This window comes from Simochromis diagramma, unplaced genomic scaffold (genome assembly GCF_900408965.1).
Source record: "Simochromis diagramma unplaced genomic scaffold, fSimDia1.1 OVJJ01000131.1, whole genome shotgun sequence".
In the NCBI taxonomy this organism is placed as follows: Eukaryota; Metazoa; Chordata; class Actinopteri; order Cichliformes; family Cichlidae; genus Simochromis; species Simochromis diagramma.
Genome location: NW_024387200.1, coordinates 8,724,411 through 8,750,808, shown reverse-complemented (window position 1 = coordinate 8,750,808; position 26,398 = coordinate 8,724,411). Strand labels below are relative to the sequence as shown.

The 26,398-nt window shown below is 39.3% G+C and overlaps 1 protein-coding gene across 1 annotated transcript; it reads right to left on the bottom strand.

Moving 5' to 3' along the window:
• Positions 1-8,311: 8,311 nt before the first annotated feature.
• On the bottom strand, positions 8,312-26,282 carry plcxd3 (phosphatidylinositol-specific phospholipase C, X domain containing 3). Its single transcript, XM_040050402.1, has 6 exons — positions 24,459-26,282; positions 13,175-13,431; positions 12,731-12,904; positions 11,229-11,404; positions 10,662-10,763; positions 8,312-9,677 (listed from the first exon to the last, which is right to left on the bottom strand). Exons 1-6 carry the CDS (start codon positions 24,559-24,561, stop codon positions 9,521-9,523), a joined length of 969 nt encoding a protein of 322 aa, XP_039906336.1. The 5' UTR covers positions 24,562-26,282; the 3' UTR covers positions 8,312-9,520.
• Positions 26,283-26,398: the final 116 nt, after the last annotated feature.

Here is a 26,398-nt window from a genome sequence, read left to right as displayed (position 1 = left end):
TATTACGATTTACAGCAGTATTGATTAATGACTTATTGATTTATTTATCAACTGTTCCTTAGTTACTAACCACGCTTCAGTGTTTCTCCTTGTAAACTGTTATCTAAATGACTACTATCATTTTTAACTTATTCAGATGAGCGATTTTTTTGCATCTACAGCTCTGAAACAGTAAAAACAGACATACAGTAGTGATTCATACCGAGATGTGATTTATCCAACCAAACACTGGAGGGCAACAGAGATTTAAGAACTGTTTCCTCTTGGGTTAAATTTGATTCAAGCAAATTTGTGACTGTTTCTGATCTCCACAGTATTTATCACCTTTGAGGAAAACTGCAACACAGCCATTCTGCTTGAGCTTTGAGCTCGATTATATCTTATATCTTATATCTTAATATTCCTGGCATATATGCATGGTAAGAGAGACAGAGAGAGCTTGGGTGATGTCCATCACAGTCAGCTCTGCAGCTTCAAGGAGACATATCTCATGGCCAAACTTGAGATTTTCTGCTGTTTATGAAAAGCTGTTCCCATATGTGTCAAGGTTCTCACTAATGATGAATATATATTTGCTGTCTCAGGCAATCACGGCTTCATATTCATCACATAGTGGCAGCTCAATAGCAAAAACTGAGTGCTGCATCGAAATGCTTTTTAGCAGTCACGGGGCAGGCGAGGTTGTGTTGCTGTGCATTGATTCCTGCTGCCTATCAATTCTAGCGATAACCAACCCACATTACAATTTAAGGTTGTCAAATGAACGCATAGTGTGATTGAAACTGAGGTAAAATGACATTAAAGGGAAAGACATGTTGGAAATGAGAATATAGCAATAGAGGAATAAAGCAGAAAAAACAAGCTTGAGCAAACACTTAGTGCCCAAAATCTCAGCCCTTTATCCACTCAAAAGCTCCCCCAAGGTAACCTCCTTATTTAGAAGTCATTTTCCAGGTGCAGCAATTTTAGAACAAAGTAGAAATTGTGTGGTATTTACCTACTGAAGTCAGGACCACTAAGTCCTGATTGCTGTTTCTCTGTTGTGAGGCCTCCCTGCATTTCCACATGCATACTGCAAAGCCACAGGCAGGGAGAGCAGCAGCAACAGGAAGACCTCAGCAGTGACACAGATGATATGTTTTACGGAGCCTTGTATTACTTTATCTGCAATAGCATTACAGATTATTAGCCATGTGTAATAATGCCCGATCATTAGGTACTGTTACAGATGAAATGTTGTCATTTAAAACATACTGTGGGATCTTTGTGTGTAAAGGGATACTTAAACTAAGTTTCCTTTTTGGAATAAGTCTCGATTCTCCGTTCAGGCAGGGAAACACAATTTTACTGTTATTTGATCAGAGCGATCTGCTCTTTCATCATCAGTTTCATTTCAGTCACTTGTTTCTTGGTGTACTACTGTCTGGACATTATCTTATACCGCAGCAGTTCTAATTCTGCTTTAGACATCAAATTTCTTCTGATCCGTTTGACACATGGTCCCAGCAGATTCGCAAACCTCTTCCACATCACTTGTGATGTCGGTCTGATGTCAAAAGCAATTTGTTCCAGCAGCTCACCAGTATCCATTCTGCAAATGTATCCGAGATATTTAAGATTTTGTCTCTATGATTGCACCTGGTCAGTATCCAAAGAAGCTAGTGTGTGTTTCTGTTTGTGTTTGTCAGTCAAGAAGTCACAAGTACTCCTCTCCATATTTGAACTTTTCCTCTAGATCCTAAAACTGGTTGCTATGGAGGAGTTTACATCAGTTTAAAAAAACACACCCTGATACAACCTTGGTACTTATTTCATTTAAAAATCTAATAATGTTTTTTTTAATCTGCATGTCTATGCAAATACCATACCTACAGAACTATGCAAAATGTCTTACCCTCAATTAATGCTTTATTAATTACATGCGATGAACTGATCTTTATTATATATTTCTCCCTGTCATTTGAAATTTATATTTATTTATGAAATAAGTCTCAAGGACTACCTTATTTCATCTGATCGGTATTGGAAAAAAGAAACATCCAGTCTAAGAGTAATGTTGAAATACTAGTCCATGCTTTTGTCATTCTTAGGATGTAGTTTTAAGATGAAGGTGATGGTTGTGGCTAGCAAAGGTGAAACATCCATTACAAATGCTGCTATAGCCTCACTATCTGAATTTTGCCAACTTTATGCATAGAAGGTTACTGCAGATGTGGGCTGGATTTAAACTGACCACCCAAGATTTTTATTTTTCACGCACAAGAAGGTGAAATTATATTGGGTAATTATGTAGTAATAACCATTAAAGGAAATATATAATTAGGAGAATACTTTAGTCTGAGCGTGTCACCTCAGTTTATGATATAAACTCAAGGCAATCACACTGAAGTCATGCATATCTTTCCCCTGGACTTCAATAATGGATGTAAAAGTGATTTCCAGTATTTCTGAAATGACCACCTAATGCTAAATGACTCAGCTACTGTACAGCAGCAAGCCAAATCCCAGCACCTCAGGCTAGAATAACATTTGGCTCAGACAATATGCCACCAGACCATGCCCTCCTTCATTAGTTCTGCTTGTGTGGTTTTCATGATGTTCAGAGAGCCATCTTTGACCGCCATCTGCCCTGGAAGTTTGGCTTGCCAGAGACGTTAGTAAGCTGCACACACAGGGTGTATCAGTCAATGAATATGCAGCTTTTATCCATACTCATCTCCAGATGAATGTCCAAATTGTGTTACAAAAATATTTAAGTATACTGCAAGATTTTGAATGGTCAAAAAAACCCAAATCATCCATAATTATAGCTATTTAAAAGAATTAGTCCCACTATACATGTGCTGGAGCTTCCTAGCCTGGTGCTTTAGTGACTAAAGGGGTCATCAGATAAATCCAAGGACATGTGCGGTAATAAGAAATTGAACACCATCCATCCATCCATCCATCATCCATCCATCTAATGTTAACCAGAATTGTTAAATACAAATAAAGATGGAGGAAAAAAGCAAACACCCTATAGTATATGGGTTGTCTGCTGATGTGGCATATTTATATGCAGACTGTTTAAAAATGAGTTGTGACTAAAAAGGTCATAAACCACCAGTGGCCACGGACCAACTCTCTCTCTCTTTCTCATGCCCCCTCTCTTGGTTGTCACAAGACTTTTAAGAAAGCTTTGCTTCCTCTGTCTCATTTCAAAAGTCATTAAGTTCTCTGAAACCTGAAAATTTGTGTTGAACATTTATTCATCTGTCCATCCAACCATCTGTCTGGGGAAGAGTTTGGTCACACCCTCCACAGGTCACCATCTATCAGAGGGCTAACACCAAGAGACACACAGTCATTCAGACTTACATTCTCATCTACAGCACAGCCAATTTAGAACCACCAGTTAACCTAACATACCTGCCTTTGAGCTGTGAGAGGGAGCAGGCCCCGGCTGGCCAGTGGATTCAAACCCAGGGCCTCCTTGCTGTGAGGCAACAGTACTAATTACCGTCCCGCCATTGCCCCAGTGTTGAACTTGTTCTTTACTCCGTTGCATGTTTTACACTGTAGGGTGAAGTGCATCTCAGCCTCACCCATAAACGATTGACCACATATTCTGTTTCCTTTTTTCAGCTGTTTGTGAAAACCGAGTTTGCACTCGGTTAGGATACGTGTCTGCTTTTATCTCTGAGGCTAGAAAGATATCTTCCAATTCCTAATTCCTTGCGTTTTTAGGACAAGGAAAAATTGTGTTCAGTTTGTTTGTAGCATTCCAATTACTTTTCTTCATTCTTTATTTCCTCTCCATGCCTGAGAGAACAGTTTCCATTCAAAGGATTTACTATTCATTACCATATATATATATATATATATATATATATACACACATACACACATACACACACATATATATATATACATATGCCTCAGAGAAACAGCAATCGGGACTTCAGAACTAGAAACAAGAGTGGCTGGTAAAATTATTCTTCCTCCTCCACACATTTCAAACTTTTCTGAAACTGTGCATTTCACTGCTGCCCCTCTTTAAACTGTCTGAATGCCATCATCTCTACCTCCTACACCTCTACCTCCTCTTCATCTGTCTATTTGCTTGTGCGTGCGTGACAGAAAAAAAAAAGACAGACAGACCCAAACATGCACACATTTTTAAGCACACAGCAACAACACATTAGCATTTTTATCATTTCTTCGGGGGAAAATGACTGCAGCAATAACATCCAAGACTATTTCCGTTCATTTTTTTTTCTTGGCATGTCATCCATCAGTCCATTAACATGGTTTAGAAAACAAATAAAAAGCACACTACAAGAACATTTAAAGAATCCTCATATCACATAGAAAGGAATATAAACAGAGAAAGGGAAGTAGCTGTGCCATTCCTTCCCAAAACTACTGTAATGTGCAATCAAAGCACTTAATATCCGTTCATTGAGCTAGTCTGTGGCTATCAAAACCACTCTGCTATTGCACACCGCAGCTTCCAAAGAAGGTTGATGACTGCTCACAGCAGTGAGTGCACTCAGTCAATTAACCTCTGTTAATAAGAGTAAAACAGCATTAACATGAGAACTGCATCAAAACCAACCTTTTTAAAGCGAATAACTACATGCTTAAAAACATTAACCTCACAAAAAAAGATTGTAATAACTAATAAGTGCATCATATTAGTCATCATATTAGATACTCTCGAAGGTGCACAGATGCAGGGGGCTACTCTCCACCTGAGTTATCTTCATTTCCTCTTCATGAGCAACGCCTTACTGCAGAATGGCAGATGCTGAATTACAAAACACAGTCTCAGTAAGGTCACCCTGGGTGCCGCTGCCCACCCACCTCCATCCACATCACCCTGGAAACAGGATGATTTTAAGATGCTCCTCTGCACAAATAGAGTAAAAAAAATGCAGCTATGCTGGCTTAAAAGCTGAAAATCTACATTAGATCTAGAGTACCGCCATTTAGTGATTGAATTAGATTCGAATTTTATTATAATGGCCATAATAATGATTTTGTTTTTCAGTCAAGCAATTAAGCAACCAAGCAACCACTAACCACTCAACAAGCCAGACACTCCTGAGGAAATGATACTTCACTTAATAGGCATAGAAGCTTTATTTGATCTGCCATTTTCCACTTAGAACAGAGTCACTTTGAACAAAGGTTTCCGAGTTTTACAACAGCAAAGGACTCTTCACATCAGAACATAAAGGCAGTGACAACAGTTTGGACCAGGAGAGACACAAATGTCCTTACAACACGGTTTGCAAGCATTTTAAAGTCTGCTCATTTGTGTGGGTTCATTCATGATCTGCATGGGCTAGTAAGAGTGCAACCTTTAAAAAATAAATAAATTTAGACATTTGTCTTAAAGGGAAGGAACATTTCCAGCTGAGATGCACGCATGCTCCTAACAACAATATGCAGAAAATAATCAAATTTATGCACAAACCTCATGGACCCTCTAGGTGTACGGAAAACAGTATAGTATGTAGAAGATTTCAGTTCATGCAAAAAAAGTAAAGTGTAAAATAAATATGACAAACGCGGGCGGTGTGGTAGTTCACTAAAACGAAGAAAATGTTGTTAGTGACGATATAATAATCTAAATATCTTACAATTTATCGGCAGTATACTATTTGCAGTTACAGTATGTAGAAACTCTCCACGATATAAAACATTTTAACATGAAACCACATCTTTAAACTCTAAAACTTGAACTCATTTTCACATTGAAGCATAATAATACAAACATGACTTTCTAGCTGAAACTCAGTCACTCACATGAAACTTTTAGAAATGGCACAGATACGCACGAGACACATACATTCACCAATCCAAAGAGTAAAGTTTTCTGTTTTTGGCTTTACATTACTGAACTTCTTAACACTGTCCTGGCAGAATACATTCTCTACAGAAAATACCACACAGACCATGAAGTGTGTGGATATTTGACTAGTATGTGTTTGTGTGTGTGTGTGTGTGTTTTCCATGCATAAAACCTTGCAACAAAAGATGTCTTTTTGAATCTCATTTCTTTGTACTTTTCCATCTTGATTTAAACCCGGGAAGCGAAAGAATGACATGCACCAAATATAAATAAGAAATTAATGTATTGCCCTAACATTGATACAGCAGAAATTGAGGGATTCATAAACATGAGCGATAAGAAGATGCTAAAGAGTTGCACATATATCTCAACTGAATATTTCTTGTATTATTTTCCTAGTGATAAAACATCATTGCCAAATCAGGACCCCTGACTCTAAATTATGATTTTTTTTTAAATACAATAAGTCTCTGAGTGGCTGTGAAGCAGTTTTATCACCTAGTATTATGAAATACATGATATAGTGATGGAGCTCAGGGTGACTCATTCATATATATATATATATATATATATATATATATATATATATATATATGTTAGGGGTGCAACGATACTCGTATCGATATTGAACCGTTCGATACAGTGCTTTCGGTTCGGTACGCATATGTATCGAACAATACGAAATTTTAAATTTATTTTATCAACTTTCCTTCTGACGATGCTGTCTGTGTTGAGCGCTCAGTGAATCTGCGCTCGACAGTGCAGCCTAGGCGGAGTAGTCGAACGCAGATTCACTGAGCGCAGGGCAAGCTAGCAGACAGAAGTTAAGCTCTCCTTGCAACATGGCAAATTGAACCTCCCCCACCCGCATTCAGATCTGACGTTTGGAATTATTTTGGTTTTCATGTGACGTATGACCCTGAAGGTAAGCGCGTCATGGACTAAAGTAAAACAGTATGTTGGATGTGCCATGCAATGCTCAATTACATGGGTGGGAGCTAGTGTGTTAGCGCAGTTAGCTCGTTAACGTGTTGGCCGTCCAGCCCCAAGCACGGGGCGATCCACGGTAGCTCGTTAACGGAGATTTTCCGTGTTGTGGCGTTAACGTCATTTCAACGAGATTTATGCTGACAGCACTAGTGGGAACACAACAAATATGACTGCACATTTACGCCGACATCATCCTAGTGCAAAGACAAGTGGAAGCTGACAAAAACAACAAGCACGCATGCTACAAACTTTACCCGAGTCATTTAGACAGCCGTTAGCACAGGATTCTCCTTATGGGGACCTGATATGTTTAATATGCTACTGAGAATATAGCCCAGAAGAAGCGTATAGTATAGCTTTTATTTTGGAAAGAGCCATTTCTCTGTAATAAACTCTCTTTTCCAAAGATGAGTGATTCCTCAATCAGATACAGGGCTTGCAAAATCGCTAGCCCGACGTCCTGGGGCTAGCGATTTTTCCAGTCGGGCTACCAAAATCTATCTCTTCCCTGCCCGTCGGCCTATCTTAGGAAGGAAAAATATATGTCAATGCTTTTGCATTCTTTCGGAAATGTAGCTGGGTAATTATGTCATTGGCATCGGTGAGCCACTGTCAATATGTGACATATTGAAATCGCGTTTGAATTTGTGCTTGTTTTTTGCTTTCACGTTGCAATCGCGCGAACTGTGTATAGAGAGTGACAGCACTGATCTGTGAGTGATGATAATTTGTGCACCAATTCCTCTGACATCGTCTTATTAATCGTTAGCTTACTATGCAAACATGACAAGTGAAATCTCCCGCAGCAAGCTTAAACATGTGAGAGGTTGATCGCGCAGAGAATCGCTGAGCGTTATGTGAGTCCGTGTGTAAAAGCAGCAGGATATATATTTTAGTTCTGCTGAGCCAAATAAGACAGGTCAGGGTGAAGAAGTGACAGCCAAAGAAAAGCTTACCACAAAACGGAAAAGTTATGACAAATCAGACTATAAGGCAAAAATAAAGTGCAGCTTTATGGTTTCATGGACAAAAGAATTTCTGTGGCTGCAATATGACGAGCTAAATAACCAGGGCTGCACATAAGTGGTCCGCAGGTGCGCATTCGCTGTCAAAATAAAAAAACGTGCACAAGATAAGAAGTTGCAACACGTGTTTGCGTACATAAGATTTTCTGGAGGAGGACAGACATTTGTTTAGAACTCTTAAAGATGTCGAAGAAGCTCCTTTAAGCAATTACTGTGATGTTCCTCCACCTCCAAAGAAATGTCAAGAGTCCGAACCACAAAAGAAGCACGTATTCTCGGAAAAGTATTTGCAGGAGGTGAGCTGGCTTCAAACAAATGATGAACGCACAGAGATGTGGTGCGGAATGTGCCGTGAAAATTTAATAAATGACAAATTAAAAAGGCATGAACATTTCTTTTTGTATCGAAAAAAAATCGAACCGTGACACCAAAGTATCGAACCGAACCGTGAATTTTGTGTATCGTTGCACCCCAAGGAAATGCAGACGGTGGCACCCAGATATACTGTATTTTTATACTTGGCTATCACGACTCAACACCCACGACAGAATGCAAAAAAAAAAAGTCACACTGAATGCCTTCTCATTAGAAATGTCTTGCTTCATCAACTTCATTTCCAACAGTGAGAACTGATGCTTGTCTTGCAATATGAATCAAACAGATAATGTGAAAATTACTGTTTTAGTGCTCATGCACAAGAGACCGCTGTGTATCCATCTTACATGATTAGAACACTTGTCGGCCAGCCAAGCTGCACTCTCACTCTCTCTTGCAATATGGTTTTGAATTACTGCATGAATCATTTTAATCTATCGATAAATCGTTTTAGAGTACACAGGTGTCTAATAAACGCCATTGCTGCAAGCTGGCTTCAGTGGAGACTTACTGGGTGAAAATCCCACGAGGGAATACAGTTTCAAAAAGAAATGGGAATGATTCGTTTTTGTCTATGTATTGAATAAACACATTGGAACAACACTTTTTAATCACACTCTGCATTCAAGCTGCTGGAGGCGTTTTCAAAAACACCCGCAGTGATCTGACCAAAGATGCATATTGTTAAAAACAAAAGAGAGAGAATTCACTTGGACAGATTTGCCAAACAAGACATACAACTGCTAGCTACTTACACCGGCCTAAAGTTTGAGATACATACAGACTTATTATAAACAGCCTCTGAAAAAACTGTCACTGTCACTAGAATACCACGATTGATGTACCAATACATTTAGCAGACGGTTGATATGCTCTGAGGAACCTACCCGTGATGAAGTGGTAAGCCTGAAAACAGTGCATTTGATCAGTGGACAAAGCGGGGATTTTTACAGCACAGGGAGTAAAGAAAATAAACATTTTACCTGAAAAAACAAACAAACAAAATAATCAAATCTTTTGGATCCCCTAAAACTGGACACAAACAAAACAAAACCTCACTCTCAAAGTGCTCCAACCGAACATCAGCGTTATGTCTACCAGTCTCAACTTGAAATTCCTCAATCTCCTTTTTCCATTTGACCGCTCATCTCACTATAGCCCTAAATAAAGTGAAAGGAGCCGTTTAGCTCCCCCTCCTGAAATAAATGCCAAAGAGAAAAGAGTGAGAGCACAGACGCAACCACTAGTATCAGTGGTGGTGACTGCACTCCTTGACGCCCGTTGCGGGTTCTCAGGTCGCATCGTCGTCTTCGTCATCCAGGTGATAATTGAGGGTGATGACGGCGCTGATGAATTCTCCAAGCTCCACAAAATCAGCTGTGATGATGTTAATGCCGCTCTCCCCGGGTCTTTGAGATCTGATCCACTGCATCATACCTGGTAAAGCCCTGGGAGAAATGAAAAGAAAAATCATGTTAGTGGAAAGAGTGCAAGGGGAAAAAAATGATGTCAAAAAAAGGAAGAGAGGAAGGGATGATTCACAGTTGGTTAAACACAGAGAGGGGCGTGCTGAGATAAAAGATCCCTGTGATGCTGCATGTGATGTCTGCGAGCCAGACACCAGCTGCGTGAAGGACACTCTGAACATGCCGGACATGTTCACGTGAGCTGAGCAACAAAGAAGAGCAGCTTTCTGCATAAAAATTAAAAATAAAATCTACGCGTTGTCTCCTCGTTGTTTGCTTTCTTGTTACGCTGAGTCCAACGCTGGCAGTCTATGTGCAAAACGCTTGGATGGGATTCTGAAGGATGCCTACATCAAAGTAACTAAACGCCTGGTGAGAGAGGCTGATAGTGGAATTATCAAATGAATAATTCATGCCAGGAAAATTGATGCTTTTGCTGTTGATGCTTTTAACAAACTGGGGACATTAAGAGGGAATGAAACAGACAAAGCTAAGGGTAAATTAATATAATTTTAAAAAAAGTTGTGTACCATAACTGGAAAGAGGAGACATAACGTGAGGAAAAATTGCCTCTGGTTTATGGCAGCTATTCCAGACAAAAAAAGATGAAAGAAAAACAATAACTCGAATTAGGCCAGTGTCAAATGCCTGGGGACACCTGTAGAAACCACCATGCCTTTGGTTGTAGTTACAAAATGCCACAATGACTCACATTTGACTCCTAAAGTGTGTATCTGTCAGGGTACACACGCTTGTGATTTTTTGTTGCGAGCTGTTATGGCTAAATCACTTCTGTGGGCTCTGGTGCCTGAGGTGTTTCCATAACTCTGGTCACAAAACTGAGCGTCTGTGTATGTGTGGAAGAAGACTGTGTGCCACCACTGGTGGTAACAATGCATTTTTTGCTAGGCCTAGCGTAATAGCGATCATGAGCACAAAAACACGCACATAAATGAGCATGCACACCTTTCTGTAATTGTCTCTCTCAGTCCACTAGCCACACCCTTCATCACAGTGCTGGCTTTTGGTGTCAGAACCACCTGGGAGACAAAGAATGTCCCCTTCCTCCTGCAAGAGAAACGTTGAGGGTTTACATGTTATCTTTGCTGTAACTTTCTTCCTTTTTAATAGTCACCATAATATATTTGCTTTACAGAAGTGCTACTTCTTATATAATTCACTGCTTTACCTTTGAATTAATTACTTTGCATTTACTGCAATTAATCTTTTTAAAGCCTGCTTACTGGTAGCAGCATGCTGATGAAATCAGTAAGTTAAGCAAAGGAGCCAAAAGCAAGTCAAATTATTTGTACAGACCTTTAAGCACTGCAATATATCTACATCATGATAAAAAAGATCCATTGTGTTTAATCCTTATGGCTCATTTGCAAAGTTACAAAACATAAAACCAAGTTAATGAAACATGGATCATTAATTAAAGTGATTAAAAAAATTTATGTGGGGAACACAACAGATTTTATCCGATTTCTTCCTCTGTGTAGCAGACACTGGATTCATGAATATGAAATGTACCTGCGGTCAGTGATAGATGCCTGCAGAAACTGAATCAGCTTCTCCGGATCAGTGGTGTTGGCCCAGGGAGAAGGCATCATCTGGCCTGGCCACAGGAAGGGCACCTCCAGGGCCATGGGATGGTGGTAGAAGACAAGCACCTGGTACTCCTTCTCCCATAGATACTGAAGACTCACCTGAGTGAGGGAGGGAGGTGTTCATAGTAGCAAGAGGTTATAAACTGAGGAACATAAAACAACCTGAACAGGTAGCTGATTTATTGACAGCTTAGTTCTGAATTAGTTCTGAATGAATGAATTTCTCTCAGAGTGATGCATCTTCAATATTTAGTACTGACTTATCACAGAAGGTGTCAGATGTGTTATTTTTGAAGTCAGTGGCTCAATAAAACACCAACAGAGAGCTGTAAGTGAACCAAACTACATATAAAATCTATTTTAAGTGAATTACATTGACTCTAACGTGATGATACATTTCTGAAAGCATTTTTGCAGACGTAAAAACAGTGAGACTGTCTCCCACAAGTTGCATTCTTACAAATACATGCTTATGTGTATAGCTGGACATCAGCAGCACATTTTGTTGGCTACATCCGATGACAGAAATGCTGGATAGCAATATTAATTAATCGTAAGCAACCGGTAACAGCAATGAGCTAGATGATCCTCAGGGAGTGTCAATTACAGCAAAAATACACCTTTTCATCACAATCCCAAGACACATACACTTCACATCTTCTTTTCCAGCAGATTATTTGAGCTGATTTATTTTTTTGAAAAATGGGCTTGCAGCTGAATATTAGTTCTTAAAATAGACCAAACAAGTGCTGGAAAACAGTGCTGAAGTGGATTAACTTTGAATAGCAAAGCAAATGTGGGCTATAGAGATGACAAGGGAATGGCAGATAAACTTACAGTCTCAGGTCTCCGTCTACAAAATTAAACACTGAGGAGAAGCTCATTGTTTTCTCAGAACCTACTAGTCACTCTTGGCCTTTTTGCCCTCTTTTTCTTTCACTCAGCTGCTGCACCTGACAGGAAGGTGCTCATCTTAGAGTGGTGTCAGCGATTGTGGTAGTTCATGAATTGTAGGGCTAACTGGTACTGCTTATTTTAGGTTATTCAGTTACAGGGGAGGGTGGGAGATGAAGATGGGCCACAATTGGATGGGAAAAAAGACAAAAAGAACCCCTGAAAAACCTTCAAAGAGCAAAGTCTCATCTTAGGGAGACTTTTCTACTTGTCTCCTAAGCAAATGGGCATGTTCTGAGTGAAAAAATGAACTATGATTAGAGATGTAATAACCATAATTCTACATCGGTACTGATCAAAACACAAAATCACTGTTGTGCGGTGCTGAGAAAACAATAATTGCTTGAGGTCTTTTGAACTCAGCTAAATAAGATGTTCTTGGTAAGACGAAAGAAGCATCAGAAAAATGTTCAGCTGCTCCTACTTCACATACCCCTCCTCCTCCCTGTTAAAAGTTAAGTGTATTTATACCTCCTGAGCAAAAACAACAGGGCAGAGCTTCTCTCCAAACACCTCCTTTAGCATGGTCACCAGTTTTTCATGGTGCAGGTTCTGCATGCCGTAGAAGTGGTTGAAATCCAGGAAGACCACCTCTCTGGCATGAGCTGACAGAAAACTGCTGATCTGCTCTAGGCCTTCTCTGACCTAAAAAAAGCAAAAAAAAAAAAAAAAAAAAAGCAAAATATGCACATTATTAAGATCTTTAGTGATTTAATGATATTAAATGTAGACATACAGACTGTGAACTGTGTACTTCAAATCTCTGAAGGACCTTGTATAATTAGGCTCTCAGTCTACACTCAAATATAAATATGTTGCCACACACACAGAGATGGTTAGACATCACTTAGCAACCACAAGCATTGCTAAACAGTCATCACATCAAAAACCATCAAAACTGTACTCTTTTCTGACCGTGGCACTGAAGAGCCCGTGGGCGAAGTATAGCTCATTTTCAGGGTCACGGGGCTTGGTGGAGATGCGCAGGTCAAAGAACCGGATCCCAGCCTCCAGTTGGCTCGTGAAGTTCATAGTCTGTGTAGCCAACCACTTCCTCATTAGCTTCTTGGCCACCGTGCCAAAAACAGAAACGAAGTTCTGCACCGTCTCTGGCTGCTCGGGGCCCACTGGAGATGCCTCATCGATGTAAAAACTGAAGGAATCGTGGGATCCTGGGGGAAACACAAACATGAGTCTGCATACTGACTACTGCAGGTGTCGTTTCTGGTGGGAGACGACTGAAAGTTGAGGTCATTACTGAGAAATAGCCCAAAACCAAGGTAACAAAACTAACTACACGAAAAACAGCATCCAAGGTTGCAAATCATGAACTCGGACAGCTTGAAGAAGAAAGCCTGTGCACACCTATTTTTTTTCCTTCACATTACTCAGGCAGAACAAAAGCCTCTGAGGTAAACACTGCAGTAAGTTTACAATTTCCTTATAAGGCATAGCTATTTTGCTAGTTTTGCACTTGTTGGTAGGTAATTCCTATTCTCTCCCTCTTTAAGTATTATTTGGCATGTACTCCTTGGTACAGTATGGTCCACATGCTAAATAAAGTATGCTAGCCTATAGATTCCCTCAGTTTGAGGCCAAACATTCATTCATCTTGGTGGGAGCAGCCTACCAACAAACTGCTGCCCTAGCATGAAAAATGACTTAAATTGGGGGAAATTCATGTAACCATTAAGTACTACAATACTCAATACAAACGGCTATGACTTAGTAATGTTTTTTATATACATTATGGAGATAGAACCCCGGAGAGAACCCAGGAAGAAAGAGAAAGAGGAAGACATGCCTTATATGCCCTAAGGGCACCTTCAAACTCAGGCATCTGCATGCTGTACAGCACACAGATCACCTGCTCAACCCAGTGAGTTATACCAGCACCCCTTACTGCTGTTTTTATTATCAGTCTGTTCTACAAGCTTGAACTGGACAAGCAGGTCAAAAAATGGATAGTTGAATTGGATCTGTTGATTTTCTGCTTCATTGTTTGTCCATTGTTTGGAGATTTGTGAAACGTTGTTGGATAAGTTACTTTATTGTAGATCAGAATCAGAATCAGAATCAGAAAGGGTTTTATTGCCAAATGTTGAGCAGGTTTACAACATTAGGAAATTGCTGCGGTGCTTCAGTGCAAACATACTGTCATAAATTGCGCTTAAATAGACATGAAAAAATAAAAGTAAGAATAAGAATTAAAAGTGCTACGTAGAAAGATATATGCATGAGATATACATGAGATATATACATGAGAATAAGAATTAAAAGTGCTACGTAGAAAGATATATACATGAGTGCAGGTGGTGATCAGTGCCAAAACATGGAATGATGCAGTGAACACAGCGTAGGGTCATGTGTTAGTGGCGGGAACAGTCGTACGTTTATTGTTCATGTGTCCAACAGCAGAGGGGAAGAAACTGTTCTTATGGCGAGATATCTGTCTTTTATTTATATCTATCTATCTATATATATATATATATATATATATATACACACACACACACACACACACACACACACACACACATCCATCTTACTTATACTCTAATAGTTCAAAGTTAAATCCAGTTATGTCCCTGTCAGAATCCCAAGGAAATCAGATTCCTGATGGTCATTCTTTAATAAAGTTTTATCCGATAAAACTGAGTTTTGGTGTAAATTAAAGGCAAAATAAAGAATCAAGAAAAATTACAGCCTTTGACTTAACAAATTTACAACCTGGATGACAACTATTTTATCCACTCTGGATATGAAGACTTTAAACTAAGCTTTAAACTAGGATAGACCTCTAACTGCGAAATGCCTGGTTTTGGATTCCTGCTTAAATTCAGACACACTTGCTTAACAAGTGGACCTGCCATTAAATTGCTTCCACACAACTACGCTTCTCACCAATATCTCTGAATGATCAAAATTTAAAGGTCTATGTCTTCTGTCAGAGTTTTCCCAACAAGCTCTGGAACCGTATCTGAAAAGATACATGCTGTGAAATTTTCCAAATGTCATCTTTGGAGCCTTGGGCATCACAATCATTTTGGATCTTAATTCTTACTCTCATGTATATCTCATGCACATATCTTTCCACGTAGCACTTTTAATTCTTATCCCTACTTTTATTTTTTCCATGTCTATTTAAGTGTTATTTATGACACCATGTTTGCACTGAAGCACCGCAGCAATTTCCTAATGTTGTAAACCTGCTCAACATTTGGCAATAAACCCCATTCTGATTCTGATTCTGATTCTGATTGGCAGCAAAAATCTTAGATACAGACATCTACAAGCCTCAGGAAATAAAACAAGTCACATGAATACAGGCAGTTGAATCTGTGAAAAACCTCTAAAAGCATATTTATTTTGTTATTAACAGTGATACAGTTGATGTTTTCTTAGTTGTATTAAAATTGAAATGGTGAAAAAAATACATTTGTGTAAGCCAGTCTGTACAGTGAATGGTGATTCCTTTGTGACATTTAACTATTTCCTTGAGACAAACTCAGGATCAGCTGTAAAATAGACCTGAAGGTTGTGTGTTCTGCTTGAGCAGTTAACATCTCCTGCTCCTCTCATAATCACTGAGACTTCTTCATTATCCCCTTTACATTTCACATCCTCACCTTCTACCACCACCACCCCTCTGACACAGAGCCTGAACTGACCTTCAGCTATCTATATAGCGGTGCTAGGTCTTCACAGTCAGCACAGCGAATGACCATGAGCTGAGTAGACAGCTGAATCCTGGGGCAGGGCAGCAGTCGCATTACTACTGGCTAAGCCGCACCACCAGGGTCACAGCGTAGCAGAGCATGACCTTAACCGACTCTAACAGCTGCCTCTGCAGAAAATCTTTGCTTTTTAGGGCTCAAAGTTGTGCAACAACAAATCATAATCATCGCAAAATTATTTTCATTATCCAGTCATCCAGTCAATGTTGAAAACTACGCTACTGCTGATGCCTTTAGGGCGCTTGTCACTGAAATGACCCTTGCAGTGTGGTGAAAAAGTCAAACAATTTAAGTAATTTATTTAAGCCCCCATCTTGACATCTTTTTTTGGCATATTTGTCATGCTTACATGTTTCAGATCATTAAATAATTGTAATATTACACAACAATAACCTGAGTTAATACAATAAGCTGTCTTTAAATAATGATTTCATCTATCACGGGGTAGAAGCAACCCCTACCTACATGGCCCCATGTGAAAAAAGTAATTGCCCCCTAAACGTAATAACTGGCGATGCCACCCTTGGTAGCAAGAAATTTGATCAGCCACTTGTGATAATAGACAATGACTCTTTCACATGACTGTATGGTTGGTTTCTGAACATGAAACCAGGGTCATGCCAAACATATCAGTTAGATTTAAATCCAGATTTTGACTAGGCCAAAGTTGGTTTTTGAGCCTTTGAGGGGTGGACTTGCTGGTGTGTTTCAGATCAGTTCAATTCAATGCAATACTTTATGGTCCCGCGAGGAGAAATTAGTTAAGCAGCAAGGGCAACAATACGAATAAACAAAACAATAATAAATTGTCCTGCTCCATAACCAAGCTGCACATTCTCCTTCTGGATTTTTCTGGCAAAGAGCATAAACACTGACCATAACTGAGTCAAGTGAGACCTACAGTTCTTTACATGCTGTTCTGGGTTCCTGTGTGACCACTGGATGAGTTGTTGATGACCTCTTGGAGTAATTTAGGCTGGCCAGTCTTGGGAAAGTTTACAACTATTAGAACTTAATTTTTTCTAATTAACATTTGTTTGATAAATATGAATAACAGAAGAAGAAGACATTTAGGAAAGGGGGCAAATACCTCTTCACAATGTATATAAGTAAAAATAAGTAAGTAAGCAATATCACATATGAGATGTTTGAAAAGGTAAGTTTGGCCTTCTTTAATTAAAAAGAAAAAAAAATCACTGAAACAATAAATTTACACTTGAAGTGGCTGCTGCCCTTTAACCAATAACCTGAATAATTGTTTCAGTTTTGCAACACACACTTCTAATAGCTACACACCCATCAAGCTGCATAGGCCACTCTCCTTGAGATATGTGTTGTTCTGTTTGGGGAAAGAAGAACAGTTATAAGATATAAATTAAATCTAACAGTCCCCAAGGATCTAGCAACAAACTATATTTTATTAGTTTTTAATGAAAGCCTAGCACCTGAGGGAAACTAATGAGGTTTGTTTTGCATTGCTAACAAATACTTCTATAAATATGTATGACAAAAAGCCCATGGTTGATGCCATGTTGCAGAGAGAAACAATCTCACAGGAAAAGCTGAGACAGTATCAACCCTGGAGGGCCAAATCTTTTGCCAAGTGTGCAGAACATCTGTGAGAATTTGCAGAAATGTGAGAACTTCACTCCAATACTATTATGATGCCTGAGCCCTGAATGTGATTAATTATTGTTTATGCTCCACCTTGATGGTCTGCCATTTCTCAAGGGAAAAACATTCATTTGGAAATGTGTGGAAGCATTTCAGTTTTTGAAACTTACAATCCACACAATTAGTTTTCATTCTCACAAAAACAAACAACAGCAGCTCAGAACTGAGTCATTTCAAACTTGTCTACAGAGACAAAAAAACTTCACATTTCAAAGTGTAAGATTTTAAACTTCTTATACTTCTCATTTTAGCTTTAGAAGCAAATACAACATAACAGGTTGTGACTGGGGTGGATTGTCTTATATAGTTTATCACTTATGTTCCATAGATTGGTACTGGTGACATTTGGAGCAGTATTAATCACCTGCAGAGTTTCCAGGTCTTGGGGTGTGCACATTTCGTGCCAGTTCCTGATTTTTCCAGTTACCAGGCTTTACACTGATCCTCTGTAAATGTTATCAAGAACTTGACACAGGAATTCAGCCCACTTAAGTTTGCTTAAGAAGTACAGCTGTTTCTTAGCTTTTACCAGAGTGCAAATGTGCGGTGACTGTGATACTTCTATCGAGTGTCATGATGAATGAAAAAAGCAGCAGGTAAATCAATAAAAAGACCACTGACCGGATAATCTTTGTCACCAAATGCAGACAGTAAATTACAATAATATACAAATGTGCAAAATCTTCATGCTACTGCCATGAGAATGAACATTCCTCTCTGTATTTAAAATATGCAATTACTGGGAAAGGCATTAATGGGGAATAGAGTCCAGTGTTTGATATGAATTACCTACCGCAAACAATATCCAAACAAACTACTGTCAAGCTGTTTGATCACTTTAACTTTGATAAAATAGAAGATGTGTACACAGAAAAAACTAAAGCACCCTGAAAAAAAACATATCCCAGAATAATACAAGTAGATGTCACTTGTGTAGCACTTTCATTGGAAAGCAAACTTAGGGAACTCTTTTCTCTGACATGTAAATATCAGCCGCACACAAGAAGAAGAGTCTCAAACTGCAAAGAGAGAAGATGAACAAGAGTGCCACAGAGACAACAAAAAAAGACTTAAACAAGGTGAAACAGAGTGATGATGATGACAATGTTGATGACAGTGGTGCTGGGTGCTGCTACTGTTACCTTAGAGAATTGACCTTTGTTAACTGAGTCATTCTGACTGAATGAGAGCAGAGCATTCAGAGAGAACCACTGGTGGTTTGTGCCCTTTTTCATTACAAAACATTACCACTCTCCACGGACTCTTTTTAGATCTATTTTAGGATGCTGAGTAGAGGAAAGAGGAGAAGAGAAGAAAAAAATGAGAAGAGAACGAAAACTGACAGGATGGAGATGAGTTAAATGTTACTACAAGATAGATATAGGCTTCTGACTCTACATAATTTAGTCATTTACACTTCTTTTTTTTTTTACAGTAATTCTGCAAGTGTTACTCTTTCCATCTATTTTTCAAACTCTCCAGTTCCTTTTCTCCTGTCTTAACACTTTATTTTCTCCATCTTGTTTGAGCATTAGTGTGCACACTGTATTTCTGATGAGGCTGAATTATTTGACTTTGAGACTATGTGACTATTAAGATAAGTGTCTCTGCTGGAAATGCAATTAACTGCAAATGGTGGGAAACGAGCCAGTGGAGAATTCCACACTGAACCATTTCTTTTGGATTCTACAATATTTTTTTTAATTTTCTTTAAGCAACTTATAAAAGTGAAAACTCCACAAATATATGATGTTGGCTAATGAGTGGCTAATTATGAGTATCATGCATCAGCATAATACAATGCTGCAAACGAGGGAATTCTTTGCAAAACTGCTAACTGTAAAATCCTCATGAGCTCCAAACAAGCAAGATACACACAATATCTTTGGCAAAACAAAATTTCACTCAGATTAAGGAGGGTCTTGATTCACAGATAAAGAGCCATAGAAGGAAATAGCTCTAAGATGGGCATTCTTGCTCTCTCTTTCTCTCTCTCTCTCTAACAAAGATCCTCCTTTCGCTTTTGTATTGCACATTATATCCTGTTTTTCAGTGGCTTTGAGTTGACTGACTCCCCCTCTTCAAACATCCGCACTACCAGTGTTTATCTTGGCATCTAATACCATTCATCCATCTTGCTCTATAGGGGTTTAAGTGGCGTCAAAGTGATCTAATCAGGGGACTAATGGCCTTTTACAGCTAAAAGTCCAGGGCAAGCCTTTTTCTCTATCCAGAGGGAACCACTGAAACTCAAGATGCCTCTTCTACAGTGGATTGGTTGTTATTTCTTGCAAGACTATCTTAACCTAATACCACTGCCTTCACCCATCCCCCTTGGTAATTCATGCTATTCATTGCTTACCTAAAGCCTTGAGCTGTTACTCAGGAGGTGAAGAATGGCTCCCCTGAGCCTGAAAATGTAGTATAGAGAAGTGTAAATCAGCCTTCTTCCCCGGTATTAAAATAATCAATATTATCTGCATGTAATGGAATGGGACGGCACGGTGTTATAGTGCTTAGTACTTTTGCCTCACAGCAAGGGAGGACACAGGGAGGACAAGATTGCATGTCCTCCCTGTGTTTGAGTTGGTTTTCTCCAGGCTGCCTCCCACAGTCCAAAGACATGCATGTTAGGTTAATTGGTGATTTGAAACCGGCCACGGGCGTGAAGTAAATAAAGTACTTAAAAAGTGTGTTGACCAAATTATCACAATATGATGCACCATTTAATCATTGTACTCTGAAATAAGAAATAAACAGTAAAAAAAACTAAAAGTTGAGATTTCATCGCTTTCTAAAGTAACTGAGAAAGTCTATGTAAACGGGTTTCAGCTGCTAGTTCTTAAGGGTGTTTTAAAGTCTTTGTTTAAGGCAAAAATAATATAAATAATAAATGTATAATGTATATAAATTGCATGCTAGCAGTCTATTTTGCAGTTCTTCTGATTCATAATCGCTGAATATTAATTAATGTAGCTTTAACGATCCAGAAAGATATGGTTTCACTCACCAGTTCAATTTATTAAGACAATACATTTGAATATTTTAGGTGCTTAAATAAACCCATAAAAATTATTTCATAATAAGTGACTAATACTGTATTGCTACTATAGTGCTGATTCATTTAGTTGTCATGCACACCTGCACGACACAGATATTGTACATGCCAGTGAGCACATAATTCAAATTATACACCTACCACCACACAAAGTACTGAAAATCCATTTTAATTACTATGGTAGTAAAAACGTGACAGATCTTCCCTTCCCCCTCTTAAGCTTGTTTCATGGTGACAGAGAAAGAAATTCACAGTATCTCTGGTGGCACACCTTTCTGCTGACCATCTTGCTGAGAGGAATGCGCAGCCAGCCAGTCTGCAGCCCTCACCTGGCAGATTTAACAGTAGCCACAGGAAAAGAGTCAAACACTAATCAGCCTGGGTAAAACAAGAAAGGTAGCTGCTCCCTCTCCCTCAACATCTCTCCCTTCAATGACCCAAATATTTAATATTCTACTACGTCTTTCTTTCCTCTCCTGCACAGCCCTTCAACCTAGTTCCAATTATTATAGGCACAAGCCATTTGACTTTTATAGATGCGATATGTCGGCACAGCCGGAGGCCAAAGTGGCATGTAGGGACAATGCAGAAAGCTGAGTCATGCCTAAGTGCTACCATGTTCTTAGGTCTCAAACAAGGTAGTCTGCAGTGGATTAGCAGGATTAAGAAAATGAGAGCATGTATTATTCTCACATAATTAATCAAACAGCCACAACGCAACTGTGCTCAGTCATGAGTCATAGCATAAAACAAACAAACAAACAAATTAGAAATGTGCAGTTATTCCAAATAAACTGGACAAGAGCTGTCCCAGTGTCATCCAGTTAAAAACATCTAAATCTGACTCCCTCAGATAACACCCTTCCTCAGTACTATTGTTATATACTGTAATTCTAGAAGAAGAAAAAAAAAAGCTCTGTTCACAGCTCATCTCTTTTTTCTGGACAAATCTTCTCCAGGTTTCACAACCACACTGAGTCAGCTCTCCTTTAAGTGTCAAATGATTCACATGTGTTTTTGAACTCGGTAAATCATGCAATTTCAATTCAGCTGGGCCTGCTAAGTTTGACAAAATTGATCATTCCTCTATTTCAGATTGTCTTGACCATGTTGTTGGCATTCAGGAACAGACTTTGCAGTGTTTTGCCCCTTACCTGGAAGAGCAAAAGGTTAAGGAATACTTTCCTTTGCAACCTTCTCTCAGGATAAAAAATGCTGTGTTTTTTTTCCAACCCTCATTTCTTACTCTGGCTGCTCTGAGAACATACACCTGATATTTTGTCCAAGATTCATAGTATACAACATCGTTTATTAAATATGTTGGATGCTCCTTATGCATGGGAATACGTTGCACTGGGTCATTTAGTATGCACTGATGATGTGACAAAGACACAGAGAAACAACCCAGGTTCAGCAAAATTCATTGGATGACACTTTACAGTGCAGATGGACAGAACAAAAATTGTGTCTGTGTCCAAAACTATATGGATCTAGCCGTGCAATCTCATTAAGTGCCTCTAAATGAAAACAGATTTTTATCTGTTAATATCTCTCATATTTAAATACTGTAAATAACCTGTATTTAAGTTCACTTGACAGAGGTAGGTGACATTGCTAAGTTTACCGTCACTGGATCAGTCTCATTGTAATTTTTTGAATTGTCCATCAATCACACAAAGTAACAAGAAATAGCAGGAATTTAAAATGAGTGAACAACCACTGTCAGCATCATATGTACTGTAGCATATAAACTGCTTTCATAACAAGATTTTGCAGGTTGAACCACTCAAATGTAACAGGTAAGCACATGCAATCTGTTACACATCTGTTATACAGCTGTTGTAGCCGTCAAACACCTGCTACTTTGAGTATCTTTAATGTGCTATATGCACAAATAATTTGGCAGCATTAGCTCATTAACCAGTTACTTGAAGCACAGCAAATGCTGTTAAAACATTATATATATAAAAAAAATCTGACAGTAATGAATCTGCCACCTCAGTACCCTAAAATAAACTGTCAATCATTCAGATGGTTATGTGTGCTAACAGCTAGACTGTGAAGTTTTCTGGCAACAGCGGAGTAGCAGCCATCACATTATCCTACACTGTAAAGTACTACTTTCCCCTGGATATTTCAAGCTCTGTGGTAGGTGAATAGCTATTTTAAAAAAGTGAGCACAGAAAAATAAACTAAGAAACAGGCAGCAGCGGTTGTATAATAAGTTTTGTACAGCAGCATTTTCCAGTAACATCCTGGAAATAATATTCTTCCAATTAAGTGGAGCTATGAGACTTGTTTGAGGAAATGAATCGCCCATCCTTTTTGTTTCTTGTCTGTCCCAGTTTTATTCCTGCTTGAACAAAGGCTTAATGCTGCGTTCAATGATGAGACAAAAGAATGTGATATGAGATGCACACTTTTGAAAGAACTCAGACGTACACTCCAATAGGAACACATGGTTGTTGCTATAATGAGCTTGGATAGAAATCCTGTGTTCTGGAGTTTCTTGGCAAATATGTGCAGGCAAACACAAGAAAGTGCAAAGATTTGGTGGATGTTTACAGAATCTGTATCCAAATGAAGGATAAACTGAGCTATCCTCAGCTGACTGCAGGCCACAGAACCAATGAGAGATATTAATGCCTAATTAAAAGGGACAGAGCATGTTCCCATGCTGTCTTGGCATGGATGAACTGTGATTCCGCACAGCACATGATTGAGCAAAATTACAAGCGTAGATTATGCATACTATGTTGTTCCAGTCCTTATTTGTATTCCATTACATCTAATTTGACTGCATGTGTCTTGGCATCCTTAAAAGCTGTGATCATATTTGGTCATATGCCGTGCCCTGGACATCAACCACTAAGCCATCTGCATGTGAAATGCAATGTTGCACATGCCAACCAATAAACACCTCAGGTATTGGGAGTTCAGCAAGAAAAAGACTGAGAGAGCGGAAGAGTGAAAGTGAGACAGAAAGGAGGGGGAAAGGGAATGAAGCACAAAGGATTAGAAATTCACAAGAATGAAGAATCGAATCGCTTTGTGTGGAGGTGTGATAATCGCTAGGCAGTGAATATGGATTTAACTGGCTGCTAATAAGGCATTCTATCAGTCAGATCAGTGGTGGGCTTTACAACCAGCATTTCCCATTTGAATGGAGTTAAAAAGACCGGCGCACTGATTGGATAAAGGTCCGACAGCACATTTTCAATGGGATGCGCTGTGATCATCTGAGTGTGCAGACGGCACCCATCCCACTCCGTCTCCCTGTGGCCACCACCCCAGCATAAAAGCACAAACAGAGCAGCGTGGCTCATCTATTCTGAACCTATAGAGTGGTTCTAGATGACCCTTTTCTTTATTATCATTATTTTCTAAGTGCATACTTACTCGGCCGGAGAACGAACACGACAGCTGGGTATTATGATAACCGTTAGACAGGTGATCGCAACACAAGCAACTGAACTATTATAAATACATAGTACTTCTTTGGTTGCGCAACAGGTCTTACCCTTTGTTCCAACGAGGTGCAACGAAAGTGACGGCTGTATTAAATGCACAATTCAAGTTTAGGAAGCGGTAAACACAAATCTGAAACTGTCAATTTGTGCGTTTCTAATCTACTAGAAAAGCTGTACGCAATGCGCGAGGTTAAAAAGACACGGGCATCCTCCTCATCCGATTACACTTGGACAAGGTCTTAAAAAAAAAAACCACTTACCGGGAATAGCCAGGTTGGTGAGCGGGATAGTGTGCATGCTCTGCGGTAAACTTGCCATCCAGTCTGCGAACCGCAGGTCGCTTCTCCCGTGAGACGAAGCCATGCTTCCACCTTGCACAACGCTCCGTTCTCCCTGACCGGTGCCTGCGCCAACCTGGAGCGCGCGCTCTCTCTTTCTCTCTCTACACACAGACACACTCGCGCCCTGCCTCACTTTCTCTCAGCATCCCTATCTCACGCACACACACAGACACAACTGCGCGACCGAGAAGTCAGCCCCCCCAGCAGCACACATAGGCGTGTTGCACATTTATGAAAATGCGGTTGGATGGATCTAAATATGGCAACATTCGGTGTTTAGTCGCCCAATAGTAACATAGCCTAAACGCCGCAATGGGTATGTTTCAGTACTAGTCACTTACAAAATAAAAGGCAACATATAATCATCTCATGTTTTTAGCATTAATGCACAGAGCATGAATGCTAGACTACACAAACCCATAAGGTTGCCAGAACACCCCCACATGAGGGCAGCATGTTAAATATTTTGGAACCACATAGTTGGATATGAATAGCCTATGTAAAAAGGTCTGCCAAGCTGATTCCATAATCCAAGACATGCTTTTACTGAGGTTAGAACATTTTGGACATTTAAAGCCATCTTTTTAGAGGACTGGATATGTGCATTATCCGAAAAGGTTCAGTTAGTGTAGGGTTTTAACATAAGATGGTCACAGATTAAATTCTAATTCCTAGTTAACCTATGTCTGAGCTAAGGTCATGCACTTGAATCACTGAAAGCTATATGAAAATGACCCATTCTGCATAATCAGTGTGATTACAATCAGTTGGCTGGCCAGCTTAACACGAGTCATTCAGAAAATAGGTTGTAATGGTATAAAGATGGAGAATATACAAAACCTTTTCTTTCATGGTCTGTATCATGATGTCCAAACACTCCACGGAATTTATTACCTAAATGACAGCAAAGTAGATGACTGACTTCTCTGCCAAAATCAGGTTTTTTTGTTGTTGTCGTTTTCCCATCTGGTTGTGTTTTCTACAATTATGTGTTTGGAGGAGTGTCACGAGAGGAACGGTTTATCAAACCATTGCCAGCAAAAGCACAGAAAAAAGATCAATATTGTCATAAATACTGTGCATAATCACTAATCACTGCCATGTCTCCCAATATAAACATAGGTCTCTCAAATAATAGGCTTTGCCTTGGCTGACCTTAAACCCAGTGTTCAAATGAACAATATACATATTTAAAAAGAAAAAAAGGGATCTGAATTGCCATCATATAAAATAAAATGTCTAATTCATGACAGCTGTTAATGTCAGAGTCAGCTTTCAACAATATTTCGGGTTGGTTGCCACAAACCTGGACCTTAAAAAAAGACTTCTGTCCCTTTAACTAAATCTTGAAAACCCATTTTAATATCCCCTTTTGAAAAACTCAAAAGCAAGGTCATCCATTTGTATTTTTCAGAAACATGTTCCTACTAAAACCCGCTGCGTTCTTCAAATCCCCTCTTCAGTGAATTCAAGTACAAGTATGAGAACTAGGTTACAAAATGTAGGCTTATGGAGTATTGCTTTGGTCTGACTCATGAAGGAGTGTGCTGGATTAACATCAACAGCCGGTGGCTGGAGCCCCTGTCACTTTCTTCCATTTTTCTGCTTGATGATCCAACCCAGTTGATCTCCTTGAACCCAAAAGCCTACTGGCTGAATTCGCAGGTTATGTAACGGGCCTCTGGTTATGCCAGCACCTCTCTGCCCGAGTGGAAAAATCAAATCGAGAATGTAAACATTAAGCCCACCATCCATATACACAAAGCTTTAACCTGTAGTGCGTCAAAAACTCTCGATGAGCTAAATCACCTGAAAACACATCTGCTGGTTTCAAGATTCTTATTCAAAAAGAAAGAAAA

Bases quoted from the DNA above. Each gene is read 5' to 3' on its own strand.
- plcxd3 (XM_040050402.1), bottom strand. From the start codon at position 24,561: ATGGCTTCGTCTCACGGGAGAAGCGACCTGCGGTTCGCAGACTGGATG. The intron at 13,432-24,458 runs GTAAGTGGTTTT...TGTTTCCCCCAG, and splicing joins CACCAACCTGGCTATTCCCG to GATCCCACGATTCCTTCAGT. The intron at 9,678-10,661 runs GTGTGCATGCTC...CATTTCTCCCAG, and splicing joins AGAGAGACAATTACAGAAAG to GGCTTTACCAGGTATGATGC.